Genomic DNA, 19,964 nt, shown 5'->3' on the forward strand with positions numbered 1-19,964 from the left:
CCCAAACCCCTGCACTGGAAGGCAAAGTCCCAACCACTGGACCTCCAGGGAAGTCCCAATCAGCAGTTTTTTAGGAACACTTTCTAGCATTATCCTAGGTATTTTGGAGATAAATATGCACAACCATGGTCCTGTTTCAAGAACTTTACCAGACATTTACCAGACATTAGTCACGAGACTAATAAAAGCAAAGCAGAGAATAATTCAAATCAACATATAATCAGGTATAAACTTAGTAGTTCTGACTTAACACATACTACAGAGTTTAAGATTAGAAAAAGATCTATGTCAAGTTGAGTGCTATAAGAAGCCTCATTTAGAAAGTGATACTGGGGGTGGTGGTGGGATGAATTGGGAGATTGGGACTGACATATATACACTAATATATATAAAATAGATAACTAATAAGAACCTGCTGTATAAAAAAATAAATAAAATTCAAAAACAAAAAAAAGAAAGAAAGTGGTACTGAATTTAGATTTGATAAGTCATATTTAAGTTGGTTCAAAAGAGGATAGATAGCCTGACTAGAAAAGAGAGGGCAACCAAATACTAGACTGTGTTAAATTTGGAAAGGCATATGTAAAAATCTAGGATATGTAAAACCAACGTAAGCTATCTTGGAACATCAGGTAGGCAGATTGGTTACCGCTGGGGGTGGGCAGGGGAGGGAAAGCACGTTTTCTTTTAGTTGTATTATCTTGACAGCAATATACAGTTCTGTTATTTTGTTAGAGGGATCAAAGCCAATCTGGAAGCTTTTACCCAAATCCAAGTATGAGAGGATGAGAACAAGTACTACTAGAAAAGTTGTATTTTGTATATTTTTGGCTATTTCACATATATCTTAGTTCTTTGGCATACTGAACTTCTTACATGAATCTTATACCTTCTTCACTTTACCCCCTTTTACCTTACCCTTTATTTTCCTCATCAGAATTTAGCTCCAGGCAAACTCATGTGAGCCATCCAAAAATACCATATCTAAGAGCACAGGAAAAACTTGAGTGATGTGAAAAAGTGGATGACGACGAGGACCACAATGACGAACTACCTCTAATGTTAGGAACTTTACATGTTACCTCCTTCAGTGTATACAGTACCCTTATATGAAGTAGTCACTATTATCCCTAATCACAAGTGGAAACTGTGACTCAGAGAGGTTAAGCAGCTTGATCAAGTAGAGCAGCAAGAGAACCTAGATCTGTCTGTGTAGCCTTGATTTACAGTCACCGTGATACAGCATGTTGACTTACCTTCATCTTGTCGCGGTACATTAAATCTGTGGCTTCCGGATTCAGCTTCCTGAAGTGACTTACAATCACGTCTCCTTTCTGTTCAAAAGTCCTCTGTGACTTTCTTATTCCTATAAAATTAAAATTAGGCATAGTTATTTCTGCGTTTTATCCAAGACCCCTCTAAAGGTAGGGACCGCCTGCATTTCTAGCCTCATCTTTAACTACTTTCTTCCCAGTAGCCCATATCCAGTCCGTGCTGTCTTTACCATAGTGCTCCCCACCTGCCCTTTCAGGAGTGTTTCCTCTTTTTTCTCTTGTCTGTTGACATTTTACTTTAGGTTTTATCTAGTTTTGATGCTATCTTCCAAGAGGCCTTGTTTGCTTCTCCATCCTTCCTCTTACTTTTATAGTGCTTTGTTTGCTGCTACTTACGCCACTTAATTTTTTGCTTGTTTTGTATTTTAGGTAATGCTTAGTTATTTAAACTAGATTATAAACTTCTTGAAGGCAGAAACTATGATTTTCTCATTTCTCTGGTATCTAGTACAGGGCCAGGTGCACCTTAAGCCTAGATAAGTAAAGAGTAAGGATGGAAATGAGTTCTGACCCCACGTCTATAGTCAGTAATCCAGCTGCTTCCTGGCCAACTAGAGTAGAAGGGTTTCAAATCAGCAGGTTTGCTGAATACCCAGAAATTCCTGTGGCTGGAGAAAGCAGTTGCTGAGAGGATGAAGAAATTACTTTTGAACCTCTCAGCTATTATTTTGCCAGTTATGTTCTGGAATGGCTGCATAGACCCCCAGGGTACTTGTTAAAATGCAGATTCCAGAAAATGGTATCCAGAAATGTACCTTGTAGCAAGATTCCCAATTCATTTACTTATTTGTTCATCTTAGATTTTTTAAATAGAAACATTACATAAATTTAAGAAAGTGCACAAATCATAAGTGTGTGGCTTAATTTTCATGAAGAGAACACACCTACATAGTCAGCCCCAGATCAAGAAATATAGTGTAGCCTGCATTCCAGAAGCTGCTCCACACTCCCCTTATTCACTAGTTAATCCACCTCAATCCACCCGTCAAGGGTTTCCCGCATTTTATGTACAGGAAGTTTCAGAACTTCTGCCTCAGTCCAGGCCTGCTCCTGGTCATGCAGATGTAACAAGCATTATTCCCCAAGGTACTTCCTCCTTTTTCTTCTCCTTCCCTTTGTTTTCTTGTCATCTTCCCTCCCTACCAGCTTTCTCCTTCATAATAAAAATTCATAAAAGTTTTCTTCTGAAGAATTCTTGTAAGTTTCTCCTCGGTGTTGAACTCCTTAAGCCCTAAGATCATATTTTGGGAGTCTCCCCCTTCTATTGTAGGGTTCCAGAATTAGTCCACTAGGCATAGAAGATTCTGCTTTTTTTTTTCTCAAACATTATTTGGAAGATTGAAAGGCTAAAAATCTCAAAGCATTTTGCCATTGATAATTTATTTTTTCTAAACCAAAAGGTTATCTTATAAAACACCTTACTAATTTTAAAGAAAAGAAAGGTACATATATTTTTTAATTGCTTTAAGCATTAATTAAGGACTCAATATATATGGAATTCATATATACAAACTACATAAAATAGATAAGCAACAAGGATTTACTGTATAGCACAAGGAATTATACCCAATATCTTTTAATAACCTATAATGGAGTATAATCTGCAAAAACCCTGAATCATTATGCTGTATACCTGAAACTAACACAGTATTGTAAGTCAACTATACTTCACTAAAAGAAGGACTCAATTTTAGAGTTTGTGATAATTTAACATTATCTTTAGATAAGTACACTATTGTACGGTGCAGGCCTGGTTTACTAAGCAAATTAAATCTGTAAACAGTTTTGACTGAGTTTTGTTTAGATTGTTCAAGAAAATATCTTTAAGTGGACAATAGTACCTTGGTTGTTTATATCCATAAAGATGCTGCTAATTGCCAATATATTTTATCTTTTACTGAGTAGGTTTTCTGCTTTCGAAATTTTACTTGACAGTTAAGAGTTATTCTATTTGAGAATTTGTTTTTAAATTTATACCTTCCTTCTCCCCCCAGTTTGATACAGTCAGGTTTTCACTGTATTTTTAGGAACTGAAAGGAAACCATAAATAAGAAACTAACTTTATGAATACATGTTGTTGTGATTTGTTAAAGAAAACATTGCAATAGCCACCAGATGATATATTAATTCCAATTAAGTAGTATAAATTAGAACTGTGCAGCCCTTGATTTTTTAAAATATTTTCAAGAGGAAAAAAAATCCCATTAAGTTGATTTGCAGCACTTATGCAAATGATGTTACATTTTTATTTCTTAGGATTGAATATTCTTTGTGTCATTGATATTCTTTTTGGAAAATATTTTTTACAATATTGAAGACAACCACGTAGTAACTTCATTGAAAAATAAGATTAGAGGGTCTTAAAAGACTTCAAACGTTATCTAATTCATTCTTCTGTCTTCAGACATGATGAAATTTTTTTTTTTTTCAGTCCCTTTGTTCAGAACACCTATGCTGTCGATTCTTTTAGCACACTGGCCTCCTATGATCATTTTTTTCTCTTTTAATTCTATAACCTACCTATTCATTCCACTTAAACTGCCCATTTGGGAACTATTTACTTGAAACCTCATCAAAACTTGTAACATTTCCCAAAACCAAGCTCTCAGACTTGAAATTAGTATCATTGAATTCGGTTTCTTCTATTCTCTTAGGTTGTCTGTGCCCATGAACTCACTTCATTTCTGGTCACTCCCAGCATCCTTCTGTCTGGCTCCTGTACACCCATCACTCCCCTCAAAATCACACCAAGTTCACCAGGGCTTTCCATGTTGTTAAATCAGATGGACATTTTCCAGTCATTTTTAAAATCTGATTTGTCCACAGCATTTGCAAGCAATTCTTACTTTTCTAGAATATTATAAACTACTTGATGACAAGAGTAAAAATTTTGCCTTTCTTTAAAAGAACATGTTGTTCCCCAAATAATCCACAAATATTTTTGTAAATGTTGTAAAAGATTCAAATAATACAGAACTATGTAAAAGAAAATATGTAAGCTTCCTTTTTCAATATTCCTCTCTCAACTTGTAAAATTTGTTCCACAGTTAACAGTGGTTTACAATTTTGTGCAGGTCTTTCAAGTTGCTTTTCTAAGCTTTTCCACACATGTCCACTTGTAAAAAAAAAAAATACATATATGTGTGTATATAGTTTGTGTTTGTAAAAAGTCATTTCAAATTTCTCCCAGCAGTGCTGGCTGTTTTTGAAAAAAAGTACTTCCTGATTATAAGTGAAAAACTCATGGAAGAATTTTATTACAGATACGATGGAAAGACTCTCATTTGTTTCTGCTTATTTTTTCCAGATAATATTTCTTTGAAAATATACCTCTTTAGAATTGACAGAAAAGTGCAAAAGTCTTAAATCTATAAGATGAGTTTTGACTGGCCTTAAATATCCAAATACAAAATTTGTGAGTGCCTTTTTCCCCCTATTGTGTATTTCTGATTACAAACAAATCTGAAGAATTTCTTATGAATTAGCCAGTTTTAAAAAAAGAGAGAGAAAGCACTGTTAAAAGAAGCTTTAGTCTTTATATAATGTATATATTTATAGTGTCACAAACTCTCAATATGTGAAGGTAAGTTCACATTTTGATATTTGCAAGCTCTCATGTAAGATTTTTAAAATCTATAAAGAAAAAGCCAATGTTTTTAAAATGGAATTTTATATATAAAAAAACCAATTTATATGTAAAAAATTCATTAAGTGCACACAAATACTCGCTTGTAATACTAATACACAAGTATATTTGTAATACATTAATTACTAATGATGGAATACACTTGAAATCTCTGGAGAAATATGATTTTTTAAATTATATGCTTATAGTACATACTGATAACCACCAAATATCAATATTTACTTGTTAAAAATTTTATTGGCAAAAAACTGCTTATTAAAAATAAAATCATTATTTAATGAGCTCAGTCTCAATCTGAAAAGAGTAAACTCTGATTTTATTAATTTTAAATAACATTCACGCTTCATAGCTGTTTAAAGCATCAAGCATCACTTTTTCTCTAAGATTTATATATAAAATTTCCTGAGCTTAACTGTTCTTTATGCTATTTTGAGGAATTTAACTTCATATGTTAGCTTCATCTAAGATGTTAAAAAATATGGAGTTATTAATAGATGCTCTAGATTTTTAAAAAATTCCTGAATTACACTACATATACAGAGTTCTACAATCATTTTACATTTCGCTTTAGGGTTTAAATATGTTTTGTATTTAAATTGCTTTAAAATATGTAGAAGCAAGTATTTGAAGCCTGTTCTCTTTTTGAAAAATAATATTCTGTATTCTATAAATGATATATGCTTTTTCCTGATACAGTGTTATTCATGTGAGTTTTAAGTCCAGAATCCTAACATTCTAAATCCATATGTGATTAAGATACAGATTAAATGTTATAGACAGTAAGTATTATAGTTTAAGAGCATTAACTGTTTATTAATTAATTATTAAATTTTATTAAAAGAGGTAGAATTTGAGTTGGCATTAAATCAAGCTGAATTTTGGTTACCCAGTAAGAATAAAGATCATTCCTTGATATGGGTCAGGGAAAAAAAATGGAACAGCCTTAAGAACCCATAGAGAGTTGGAAACGAGGATAGGATGTTTGGGGGCCATAATTTTTTTTTTCATTGAGCTGTAATCTTTCCTAATAGAAATAGTGTGAGAATAAATGGACTTAATGTGGCATCCCAATCATGTCTACTTCCATACCCCTTCCCAGTAAGATTAAACTCCTTCCCATCCTCTGTTAATTTCCTTGTCACAGTCTACCTGATTAAAATCCTCTCCCAGTGTTCCTAATTTATCTCAACATAATCTCCATTGAAATACCCTGTTTACAGTTAACCATCTTTGGAGTCTTTTCCTTCCATTTCACCCTACAGTAATTTCACCTTTTATATTTCTCTAGAACTCACTGAACACACAGCTAAACTGATAGCCAAAATTATAGTCCTTACTAAATACCATGTAATTTAGTAGCTAATTTTATTAGCTTCTGATCTGTTCAATCCTATAGCAGTCCTCAGTAAGAAAGATTCTATTATTATCCCCATTTACAAAGGAGGCAACTCAAGCCCAGACTCAAATCTTGGTCTACTAATTCTAGAGTGCTTTAAGTACACTGCGCTCATTTTATTTTGTCTATATGGTTAGAGATCTCTTTATGCAAATGTTACTATGTTTCCTTTTGAGCAAAAAAACCACATTTTATATTTACTTGTTTTCTCATTTTATGGAATACAGTATCTCTCTTAAGTACTGAGTAGATAGTTTCTGGCTTGATTTATTAATTGATTGATTCAAAAGTGTTTGACTTAATTGCCAAGGGCTTTGGCCTCTAAGCAATTTTAAATTTTCAAAGGTTTGTGGGCAGTAGACTGATGAAAGTGGTGATTTTCGAAGATTTAGCTAGAAGTGAGAGATTGGAGTGTAAAGATTAGAGCATCTGTAATCCAAGCATGATATAATAAACATTCAGACACAATCAGTTGTGTCAAAGTAACAGAAAAATGGCAAATGTAGAATAGGAAGTGTTCACTGGCTCTATGATTGATGCAGACATAAATGCTAAAGTTGAAACTTGGTCGTTAGAAGAATGGTTGCATTATTGACAGGAACATAGAAGTCTAGCAAGTCTGGCAAAGGTAAATTATTTTGTGCGGAGAACATTGATATTTGTTTGAAAAAATTTTAGTTTTCGAGTGTTAGGACATTCAAGTGGGATATTCAAGTAGATATATCCAATTAGTAGTTACTCCATAAAATGTGACACTATAGACCTGTGTGAGAAGGAGTCTTTCATACAAAAGAGCTGTTGAATTTAAGAGTATGAATCATCCAAAGGAGAAAATGTGAAAAGAGAATAGAATGTCATGGACAAATAACGTAACTTTTCTATATTTCAATTATAGAGTCCTTACTAATTAAAGTACATGTTACCATTTTTAATGACCTCTTTATTTTAATAAACCCTTGAATACCTAGATTTTGTTTTAAATTCATGTATTCCCAATTGAATGTGAATGTTCTATATATTAGTATAAATACTGTAATATATATATTTACTATGAATTTGAACTTTGAAATAACTAAATTTTTACTACACATTCTATCTGTTATAAAGTTTTGATCTCCTTTTGCGTAAGAACACACAGCAAACAAGAAATGCTGTTGTTCTTCCTTCAAAATATATCCAGGGTCAGATCACTTGTTACCATCTACCATCAACCTGCTTTAAACTACCAGCATCTGCTGTCTGGATTACTGTAGTAACCTCCATCTCATCTCTTTGCTTTTATCCTTACTCCATTTTAGTCTATTCTCAGCACAGCTCACATTACTCTTCTGCTCAAAACTTACCTGTTAAGGCTTCCCATGTGACTCAGAGTAAAATCTAAGGCCTCACCAATACACTGACCTCTCTGTTCCCTGAACACATTTCTACCTTAAGGCCTTCGCACTGGCCATGATTTCCCTCTGCCTGGTGTGTGCGTCCCTCAAAATCAGTATGGGTGATACTGTTCTCTGTATACAATTAATTTTATATTATCTATATATACATATATGTATTATGTACTTATTTATGTTCATTGTTTTTTTGTCTTTCTCTGGCTCTCTCCCCCAACACACACATGTGTGCACAAACACCAGACTATAAACCCCGTGAGGCCAGGGATATTTGCTCTGTTCACTCTTATCTCAAGTGCCTAGAAATGTACCTATCACATATGAGACATTCAATAAATACCAGTTGAATAAATAAATATAACAACAATAGCCAACACTTAGTGAAGGCTTACTTCATGTCATACTTTTCTAAAGCTTTAAATTACTACAACAGGGCTTCCCTGGTGGCACAGTGGTTGAGAATCCGCCTGCCAATGCCCGGGACACGGTTTCGAGCCCTGGTCTGGGAAGATCCCACATGCCACGTAGCAACTAGGCCCGTGAGCCGCAATTACTGAGCCTGCGCGTCTGGAGCCTGTGCTCCGCAACAAGAGAGTCCGCGATAGTGAGAGGCCCGCGCACCGCGATGAAGAGTGGCCCCCGCTTGCCACAACTAGAGAAAGCCCTCGCACAGAAACGAAGACCCAACACAGCCATAAATAAATAAACAAATAAATAATTAAAAAAAAAAATTACTACAACATCCTTGCTTTACTGATACGGAAACGGAACCACAGGTCGGTTACGTAACACGCCCCATCCCACACCGCTAGCAGCCTGGTTTCTAGCCAGAGTTCCCAGCCATCAGCGTGGTACTTCTGTTGAAGATGACTGCTATGTTTGGTGCTCTAAAGTTTTTATGGAAGAACCAGAAGTTGTATATTAGCCTCTACGTGCAAAATACTTCTCATATACCTGGATTCACGTTGCTAGTATACTGATTAAATATACAGACGAATGCCGTTAATTTGAAGCCTTCAAATATTAAGCTTAAAGAAATAGAGAATCACACCAAGAATATGATGTCTCATTTGGCAGATGAGCAGGCTCAACGAGTAGCAGCCATCATTAGTTAAAGCCAGTCTCAAGGCCTGCAGAGCTGTGGTACTGTCAACAGTGTTATATGGATCCAATGTCTGAATCCTTATCGGCGTCATTTTCATTTTTTAGACAGGTTTCATTTATCATACCATTGTGCTATATTTCACATCAAATGTCAAGATAAAGTCTCTGATGTCAAAGATATAGAGGCAGTGATTTTCCAGACTTGCTCATCAGAATGCAGTGATCCTGGACATTCGGAGAAAATGGATGACACTGGACTTTTAAAGCAGTTGGCATTAGGTGAACTTTAGAGAGAGTATCATTCTTAAGACACTATAAGAGAAGTTTCAAGGACTACAGCTATCTGAAGAACTGGACTAGAAAAACTGTCACAGCAGGTAGTCCAGCATGATGTAATGGGACCCAGACTGAGCAGTGTTTTACTCATGTTGCAATCAGTGAGGCGGTGACAGGAAAAAATAGCAACTACAAACAGTGATCAAAGGATGATCTCATAGATATGCTAAAAGATTCATTATTAAGAAATAATTGCCTAGCCACCCAGGGTACTTTCATCCATGTGAAGATGCTTCCATATATAGGATTATCAAAGATTATCATGTGAGCACTGAGAGTGAAGATGTGAATGTCCATTATTCACAGATAAGCCAAAAAAGAGGAAAAATGTAAGAGACTATGCTTCAAAAGACAGTGGTCCTTTTCTTGTTTATTTTTTGTTTAAATGCATTTTATAGATTTTTCTTGATAATAGCATCTTTTTATCACCTAGTAGCCCCATAAGTAACAAAATATGATACGTACCAGGGAAATGAATTAAAGAGAGGTTAAATGGCTTTGCTGGGGGAAATCATTTATTTGCAAAGCTAGGATAGGGCAAAAGAGAAACTCTGTTCCTAATGCATTTCTTACACCAATCACAGATGCAAAATATTCAGTGATATGAAATGAGTGATTTTATTTTTAACACAGAATCATGTAAATTTTAAGCTACATTAGTTGTTTTGTTGTTGTTGTTCTTGCATTTTAGATTACATTTACAATAATGACATGAGAATAGTAATGTTCCTTGATGGTTGATTTTTTTTCCAAGGAGAAAAAGGAGAAAAGCCCACATATTTTTATTAAATTATACTTTTCATATATATCTGATATGACAGAGTTACCAAAACTTTTGCATTGTAGATTTACATATTCAGTTCATCTCACATCAAAAGCTGTTCTGTTGGATTTTAAAATGAAGAATATAACATAACTTCATTTTGAACTTACTACTTTAGTTACCAAAAAAATTCTATGAGAGTAATTATACTGTGCATTTCAAGTTTTCTTTCATTAGTGAATAAAAGAAAATCTATAATAAGTCTAGAAGTGTGTTCTCAGGAAAATATTAATTACTAAAATTACTTAGAAGCTGAGTCATAGGCCTTTTTAAGTTTTTGCCATACACTTGGAAGAAACTTAGTCTTACTGTGTTGTCACATTTTTTACCTCTCAACATTTTGAAAGCACAGTGAATATGAGAAGCTCTCTCATCAGTCTTATTATCAGTTTTGTTCAAAAAGCAAAAGGTGCTTCTCCAAACATATTTTATCCCCAGTAGCTGTCTTACTAGTGTCTGGGGCTTAGGGTTGTTTTATAGTATCTGCAGAGTCTTCCAGCCCTGCACTCTGTGTTCTCATTGGCTGACCTTCTAGGGAGGGCCAATTATAATGAACTATTTCAGCATATTCTGCTGAGGATTTCCTTAGTATTAATTGGAGCTTTTTGTTTTTGGTGTTCTGTTTTGTTACTTTTTCTCCCCCTCCCCTCCCCCCTTTACATTATGTGAACTACCAGTCTTATTGGCACTGTGATTCAGGTAAAGCTCATAAGGACAGCCACTGTACTAGCAGGGCTGACAACTTTTTGTAGAGAAGGGTTTGATTAAGACCAATCATACCCTTCCTAGCCTGGGGAAATCAAACACAATGGCATTCTTTGCCACCTGGATATAGATAATACCTATTTATATCTCTTCTTTTAGGTAAATCCAGGAGGACTTGGCCTAGCTATTGTATGATCTATATCACATCTGCCATTTGGTGTAGCAGCCTAGCAAGAACTAGTGCTACCTCAGAGAAGTTTATGTAGTTTGATGAATAAAAAGAGGACCCCTAAGGAAAGGGCTAGGAATATGTAACTGTCAAGAAATAGAGAAATCTTTTATTAGGATGCCAGAGTGCTAAGTACCTCGGGATTTCCACTCGTTTTGTGCACCAGCAGGTGACCCGGATACTCCCATTTGCCAACAGAAGCCCACCTGCCTGCCCGTCTGCCTACCTGCCTGCTCTCACACTTTGCTTTTAGTATAAGACTCAAGTAATTGGTTCCACCTTAAGCAAGATTGTGGTATCATACAGTGGGAAGATCATAGAATGCCTTTAAGTACTTCTATTAAATTTAACACTAAATAAGATAGTATATCTTAATAGTTCAAAAGAATCTCTTCCTGGATGTTAGTATTCTCAGAAAGAAACTGAGAAGGAAATAATAAAGATGATTTCATTTTAGTTCTGGTTACCTGGGCATACGAAGGAGACTGAGGCCTAGGGGGTCATTACTGCACTCCTACTAACTAATATATCTTAAAATAGCATCTTCTTTATTTAGAGTTAAATGGTTTAAAAAAAAAAAAAAGGATTGATTCTATCATATATAAAAAACGGATCCCTCATTGTCTATAGGCTTTGATCAGGAAAGCAGTGGCTCTTCTACTGGCAAATCTTAAATAGCCAAGATTAACTTTTTTTCTTTCTTTCTTTTATTTTTTTAAGATCAATTTTAGGTTTACAACAAAGTTGAGAGGAAGGTACTGAGATTGCTCATATATCCCCTGACCTCACACATTTATAGTCTCTCCCATTATCAATATCACTCACCAAAATGGTATTTTTTTTTTTTTTTTTTTTACCAAGGACAAACCTACACTGACACATCATAATCACCTAAAGTGTATAGTTTACCTTAGAGTTCACTCTTGGTGGTGTACATTCTATGGGCGGAAACTTAGATTACTGATTTCAGATCTTTCTTCTTTTCTAATATATGCATTCAGTGCTATGAATATCTCCCAAGCACTGTTTTCATTACATTACACAATTTTGATAAGCTGTTTTTCATTTTCATTTAGTCGAAATATTTTAAAATGTCTCTTGAGATTTCTTCTTTAACCCATTTGTTGTTTAGAAGTGTTTTTTTGTGTGTGTGGGAGGGATGAGAATTAATTACTTAACCTTAAAGACATCAGTTTATTTAAGAGCAATGAGGCAACTCTTTTGACTTCTTGGAAGTGTTGCCAAAGAAAATACAAGGTTTTCATCCTACATTCTGATTTTATGTTGATAATAAATCATCATGTTTTCTTTTTTTTGCTATTGTAGTACTTCTGTTGCAAAGAATGAGAGTCATATGCTAGACGAGTGAGAGATTATCACTTAAATATTTTCTTAAATTTCAAGTGTCTGCTCTTCTTGTACTGGGAGATAGTAAATAAGGGACTGAAAAAAGCTGAAAGGATTCACATAGGTAATTTTTCATGATGTATGCAAGAAGGGGGAAAGAAAATGAGCAAATAAAATTTCATAACTAATTTGAGGCAAACTGCATGAAAAGACTGGACAGAAAGAATTCATGTAGATGGTAAATTATAATCACAACAGCGTTTCCTTTAGCTGTTGACAAGCTCTTGGTTCATTCTGCAATCATGTACTTTAAAAATGAAAGAAGGGACCAAAAGTGCTTTTGTGGATTTGATCTTGAACTGAAACTGTCATTTGGGTAACACCAGGCACTATCAAACCTTAGTTTTCATTTGCCATTTTCTTGGTGTCATAAATGCTTCTTTTTTAAATAAGTTACATTTTTTTCAGTGATCACAATTCAAAATCACATCTCTCTGGAATTGGTGTGAGCACTTTTTTTTTTTCTTGTAAGGAACTTATGCCAAAGCATACCTACTTTGTTACAGTTATTAGAATTAAATGAGATATTGCATGTAGAGCTTGTGTTAAACACAAAATGAGTGCTTGATAAATGGTAGTTGTTATTAGTACTTGGTATGGTTGTATTTGTTATTATCTATGCTGTTACAGTTATTAGAATAATAAAACCTTCATTTCTTAGTTCTGAAGATCTTAGTTTCTAATCAGATGAAGTAATGTCAAGCACATGGCTTATAGTATTTGTATTTGTTTTGCTACACTATTGTCATTCATTGGTAAATATTTAATAGAATAAAAAGAAAACACACATAATAGGATTCCTCAGAAGCTATAATGTGAATAAACCAGAAACGGCTATTTTTTAGTCAGTTTGCTTGAAGCTGTGATTTAAAAATATATCCAAACACACCTTTGGATGAGGCAGCTGCACTACAAATGACTGAGAAATTAGAGATGGAAACAAAGACAGTTTAGATCAGAGTATCAACAGCAGCCTTTGCGCGGAAATACCAAGACAGAATTGATGACAATATACACAAGACTGTATATGCTTCCACAAGATTGTAGGAATCATCTAATCCAGTTCCTAGTTTTATAGATGAGGGGATATTGAATAGCTGAGAGATTTGGTGACATGCCCAGGGTTGAGGACAAGATGGAATGACTTTCTGACTCCTAGTTAAATACTCTTTCCATTAAAGCAGAAATACTGTGGGAATCAGCAAAATATCCTGGATGGAGATTTTTGTCAAATTTCTATAACTGACTGGTATCAACTAATAGAATTCTAACTAGGTATAGGACACTGTACATTTCTCAATGGGGTTATGAAATTTTCTCATAAAATGAATGCAGTGATAAAGTTATCTCCTTATTTTTAAAACTTTGATAATGTGGAAAAGAGTCATATAACTTTTGATAGGTCACTTTCTACTTACTTTGAAGGATGGAGAGTCATTAAACTTAGTTGCTCTAATTTGTACCTTATGCTTATATTAAGTACATTTTACAGTAACTCTGGAAGAATCATTACATTGTGCGTATGTATTTGTGGTAAAACCTTTTAACAAATTATATTAAGTTTACTTCTGATGTTAGGTTGCTTTCTACAGTTTACAGTTACATCAGCCACCAACATTTTCATCTGTTATTTCTAGTTAACTAATCATTATTTTATTCAAAAATAACTAATAATTATTTTATTCCAAAAATATAAATAAGGGCTTAATTCATAGATTCATCCACTGTTTATCTTCAAGGCATAAAACTATACAATACAAAGAAAAAAACTACCCAACATCTGCTTTTGCCCGGATTGTAATTTGCGCTTCTTTGTCTTGTTTTATAGAGCTACATCCATGGGAGCAGCCAGGCTCAATTCGTGGCAGAGTCACACATTATTCTGCTACTAAGTATCCTTTAAAACACAGATGGACTGAAAAGGACAAAGCAAAGCTGCATGCTATCAAATTGATTTTTTCTAATATCAAGACTTTCAAGACATTAAATTCTAAACTTTACCATTTGACTAATTTTCTAATTATACTATGCTGATTATTTTTTCTTGCATTGTAATTTTTTAAATTCTGAATCATTAATAGACTGTAATTTTTTTTTTTTTTAACTGACTACTGAATTTTGAAGAATAGCTTTTGCTCTGCATTGATTATCTCTGGCTAGAGTTTTTTGTGACCTTTGTATGGTTTTCCCCTTTAGGATCTTAATGGGGAGAAAAAAGTGTCCTATAATATAAAAAGCAGGATAAAAAAAACTATCTTAGTACTGGTTCCCTTAAATATTATAGTAAGTGAGAAGAGGGGGATTTAGGATAATTCGACATCTTTTTGGAACATGGCAGACTAAATGTTATGAATCAGATAACACAGTACAATTTATGGTTTAGAGGTGGAAGGGTAAAGAAGATAGCAGGATAGGAAAGAGGTGGAAGGGTAAAGAAGATAGCAGGATAGGATACTTTTCATGTATCTAAAAACAAACTAAATATTACTAGAATGAAGTAAGGTTACTTTTGGGGCCAAAAACTACTTTGGGGGAACATTGACATTTGTGTGAGTCCTGTGGAAATATCTGTATGTTAAATTTAGTGTTGAAAGTATTGAGTCATTATCGGGATTTAGAGTGTGCCTTATAGTGTCATTTATAGAATTTGATTATTCTCCTGGTTACTGAGATTCATATTCAAATGAAGCAGTCTAGACCAAATTTTCCAGTATTTGATGTAACCATAACTATTTAAACCTTTAAGGATTCGTAGAACTCACCTAGGCCAAAACTTTATTTTATAGCTAGGAAAACTAAAACCCGCAAGATTTAATGGACTTGCCTTAGGTTGGAGGAAGAACTAGGATTAGAATTCAGTTTTCTTTTTTTTTTTTTTTTTTAATAGTCTACTGGTTGTACAGGTTTTATATATTATATTATTATTTATAGGATTTCATGAATAAGTGTCAGTCGTGACATCTTGAAGTTTTTAATTTTATTCTGGATGGAAAAGACTATCTTTTAATAGCATTAAAGCTTTGTATTTTATTACTTTGTTGTGCTATAACAGTGCACTCTTTAATCCACCTAGCAAATATGTATATGCCACCTTTAGTTCTCTTTTACTTGCATAATATGCTCTGGACAGTGCATCAGGTGCCAGGATATACTGAGACTTGTGTTAACTATAGTGGAGGAAAGGAGTGGGAGGTTCTTAAAAGCACTCCCAATTCTCAAGAAGCTCACAGACTTCCTCATTTGTAAAACCAGGGTTAGTCAGCTAACCACATGGCACTTCTCTGTGGAATATGAGATAGCTGGCACAAGGAAAACATCCAGTACTCACTAAGGGCTTTGGTTTGTCCCATTATATTTTCCCATCTTTCTCACTCAGAACTTTGCTGGTCACAGGTACCACGCATAAACATTTACTGGTTGATTCTTTTAACATTTGGCAAAGGCATAGATGACCAGAAACAAAACAAACAAAACAAAAACATAGTCCTATGGTATTTATCAGAATTCTAAAGGTTACACTGGGAACACAATGGATTAACTTTTCTGGAGTGTGATTCGCTGAGCCCATGAATCATGTGTAATTAACAAGACAGTAAAATGACACCTTTGGAAGATTTGACCTTGGAAATGAAGCTTTAAATGAGATTATAAGACTCCATTTTCTATTAGGGGGGAACTAAACACTATCTTTTTGAAATTCAGCAAACAACATCGACCATCTTCTTCCTCTGTATCAGTTCTCAACATTTTTATTCCTTTCATCCTTGGCTACTCATACTTGAGTGCATTTCATGGAACTGTGCATATCTGTAACCCATTCCTTGCATTTACTTAATTTCCTGTGTGCTTTGTGGCTTCACAATTAAGAAGGTACTGAGTATTTTTTGCTCTAGTCTGTCTCAGATTGTTTACTTAAATGTAGGTATTTCCAATTCCATTCTCAAATTTTGTGATCTTGATAAGTTAACTACTTGGTTTCTCTTTTCCAACTTTCATATGATAAGAGATTAATACTTTCTGCACATTTAGAGGGAATTTAGGTGAGAAAATAAAATATGTGCAAATACATTTCTAGGAACATCTCATCCTTATTAAAAAAAAATAAGGGTAATGCCATATTTGCTCTTAATTTATCTTTTAATTATGCAAGTTAATTTATGAAGTAAAACACATTTGTGTTAAAACACAGTACAGAAACCCCCCCCCCCAAATTCCACAGGAAATACGTTCCAAGACGACCCCCAGTGGATGCCTGAAACTGTGGATAGTACCAAACCCTACATATACTATATTTTTTCCTACACATACATACCTATGATAAAGGTTAATTTATAGATCAGGCACAGTAAGAGAATATCCAAACTGCCAGCATCACTACTCCTGTGCTTTGAGGCCCTTATTAAGTTAAAAGGGTCACTTGAACACAAGCACTGTGATCCCACGACAGTTTATCTGGTAACAAGATGGCTACCAAGTGACTAATGAATGGGTAGTGAATACAGCGTGGATACTCTGGACAAAGGGATGATTGACGTCCAGGTGGGACAGGGCAGGAAGGTGTGAGATTGCATCATGCTACTCAGAATGACATTTAAATCTCAATTTAAAACTTACGAATTATTTTGGAATTTTCCATATGATGTTTTTGGACTGTGGGTAACTGAAACCACAGAAGTGAACCTGCAGAAAAGGGGGAATATGTATTGGAGGTAACTTTTTGGTACTTATTTGTATGAACTTTTTTTTTTTTTTCTATCTGATTTCAATCCATGCTGGCATTTAGCAGTATACTTTATTCCAAACAGTTAGCCTATTAAATACATCAGGAGTACCTAGCAAAAGGAATGAAAAGGTGTGTTGAGACCGTCATTCCATTGTATGGCAGGAATTCCCCAAGGTTTCATTTCCTGGCTCATTGGCATCAAGCTGAGATTTAGGATGCAAAGAAATTCCACAAACAGTATGAAGTCTTCCATGTAGTTGTTTTTTTTTTTTTAATGTCCTTATTGGAGTATAATTGCTTTAACAGTAACACATAGAATTAAAAGCCCCTATTTTCTTTCTGCTACTAGTAACTATTTGTTGCTTTATTGCTCCTGTTATTTTTATTTACAGGTATCTATGAAAAGAGAAAATGTCTTTTAAAATGGTGGACTCATTAAAATTATCAATAAAAGTTTAGTAGAAGCCAGTATATAATAATTTCTTTTTTTTATATATAATAATTTCTGATTTTACTTTTCCTTGGCAGAGTCTACCGATGTTTTTTAAACTTATCATGTAATTTTTTTTTGTAATTTGCATGGATATTTTTTCTCTTTAAACAACAACAACAAAAAAGGTAAATTCCAGGTGGTTGCTTTTTGTTTAGAGAACATTTCTGCCTTTTGGTTTTCTCTTCCTAATTTAGTAAGTGAGATCATTAGATGCAATTGCTATATACAAAATTTTATTGAAAAAAACCTAAGAAAGAACAGATGGAGTCATTTGATGTCATAGGTTATTGATTCACATTTAGTAAAAGTAAGATTTTTCTCCCTTTTAGTAGTGTTTTATTTCAGTACCTTATTGGGGGGGCGCGGGGAACAGTCCTAAGTAGTCTTTGAGAGAAAACTATTTTAAAAAGGAATAAAAAATGTTATGACATTTTAATAAGGAATATACGAACTAAGACTAACTCATATAATCCTTTATATTTTTCCGAGTAAAATATTTTTTTAATTTTTCATTTAGTTATGTAATGAAAATATAAGATATTTGCTGTTTGCAAGAAGGTAGACTGATAGAGAAATAATTTTAATCTGGTATGACAGATCCTATAATCAGTGCTTGGAAGGAGCAACTTGATGCCTGGAGAAGTTGAACGGACTTTTCAGCTGTGTTTTGATACAGCAGAAAAAGGTTTTCTCCCCAGGTGGAGAATGAGTGAGCGAGAATATTCCAGTGGAAGGTGCAACAGGTACAAAAACATAAAATGAGAGAGCATTCTCAAACTGTGAAGGGCAGATTGATGAAAGGTTAGTTGGCTGGATAATGAATATCTTCCCATACCTTGCTAAGAAATTTCAATCACCAAGATATGTTATATGTGCTAGTTGAAACAAGACACATGAGTTCCAGGATTGGCTTTATTGCCAAGTATACAAATTCTGACCTGTCCCTTAATTCTGCATATCCTCTAAGTTCTGGAATCTCAAGAAGATGACATGAGATTAGTGTCAACTGGAAGTAAAAGTTCTGAAGTAAAAGGCAGAGGTTTTACTAGCAATAATAACAGTTTTAAAATATTTAAAAACATATGTATTCTTACACGGTTCATATTTGCTTTTCCTATGAGAAAAATATTTGTTTTCCATTTATTATGAAAGAATATGATTTTACTCTGATTTGTTTTCAATCTATGATAGAGAGCAAATATTTCTTTTATTTTAATGTGTTATATCCTAGGAGAAACATACTATAGAAGGAAATTAATGACAGATGCAAGTTGATATTTTATATTTAGATAGAAGACCAAGTCTTCTATAATGTGCTGACTTTTTTTCAACATTTATTTGCATTTATCTTTAAATTGACAGTCCTGATTCTCTTCCTAGGAGCAACAGTAAACCCAACATCAGGTGCAATTGAGAATGGATTATAATGTAATGCAAACGTATGTGTTACCAGTTCAGTAGGATGCTCATTGCCTCTGGGTTTTGTATATAATTTACACAAACAGCAGCTTCTGTTTTATGTAGGATCATATTAATATTTTGACTTTTTTCATGGTAAGAAGGTGATTGACAGGATAAAGAGAGAAACTGGAGAGTACACAGTAGTTGAGTGTATATTTCTATGATATTAATCAATGCAAATGTGCAAAGTAATACATGAAGTAGAACAAGGGCGTGTGTGTGTGTGTGTGTGTGTGTGTGTGTGTGTGTGTGTGTGTGTGTAGGCATAGGCATTAACAATCTCAGAACAATAGAAAAAGTCTCAGGAACATTATAATTTATCTAGTGTATATTTACATCTCTTTGATTCTTTTTTAATGTTGAGACTCTTTAATAAGGCATAGTCAAATGGTTACACCCATCAGTTTAATGACAGAAAAGCATCTGTTACTCCAGAGTCAGACATAGAATCTCTTAGAGATTTGTAGGACCTTTCATTAGTCATTCAGCCTTCCACCCAATGAAAGAAGACCTACACATTAACTCTGACAAATAATCTTCAAGCTTCTTCCTCTGTCTATAAATCAGTCCTTTATCTAAGAATGTTTATGTTACCAATGTGATTTTTTTCCCGAAATATTAAGTATTATGTAGGCTTTCTTTTAGCCAAAACTGTTTTCAGTGATACAGGAGAACTTAAGCTAAATAATTCTCAATACTCAAAGTCCTTAAGTTTAAAAGTATCTTTAAATAAAAGAGGAGGGTTGGCAAGTTTAAAGCCATTTTAGTTTCATTCATGTATCTTAATTACAGCCATCAAGTTTAAAGTAGGTTCACAGCTCATTCCTTGGTAAAGCCTAGAAAATTCACTTTAGCAGAAAACATTCTGAGCACAAACTCACACTTGGTTCCTGACCCTGCTGCTTTCTAATAAAAT

General features: G+C 34.1%; 1 protein-coding gene across 7 annotated transcripts in view; it reads left to right on the plus strand.

Moving 5' to 3' along the window:
* TUSC3 (tumor suppressor candidate 3) overlaps positions 1 to 19,964 on the plus strand; it is a 194,153-nt gene that overhangs the window by 151,567 nt on the left and 22,622 nt on the right. For 3 of the 7 annotated variants that reach the window (XM_057537215.1, XM_057537216.1, XM_028164511.2), the window contains one exon: positions 14,200 to 14,263. The exons of 3 other annotated variants lie outside the window; for them this stretch is intronic. In XM_057537215.1, the coding sequence (XP_057393198.1) occupies positions 14,200 to 14,263 (64 nt within the window). Of the gene's footprint in view, positions 1 to 8,200; positions 8,318 to 14,199; positions 14,264 to 19,964 lie in introns of those variants that run through there. One more of the 7 variants, XM_057537217.1, reaches the window with a different exon arrangement.

The sequence above is a fragment of the Balaenoptera acutorostrata genome, chromosome 21, assembly GCF_949987535.1.
Source record: "Balaenoptera acutorostrata chromosome 21, mBalAcu1.1, whole genome shotgun sequence".
Lineage (NCBI taxonomy): Eukaryota > Metazoa > Chordata > Mammalia > Artiodactyla > Balaenopteridae > Balaenoptera > Balaenoptera acutorostrata.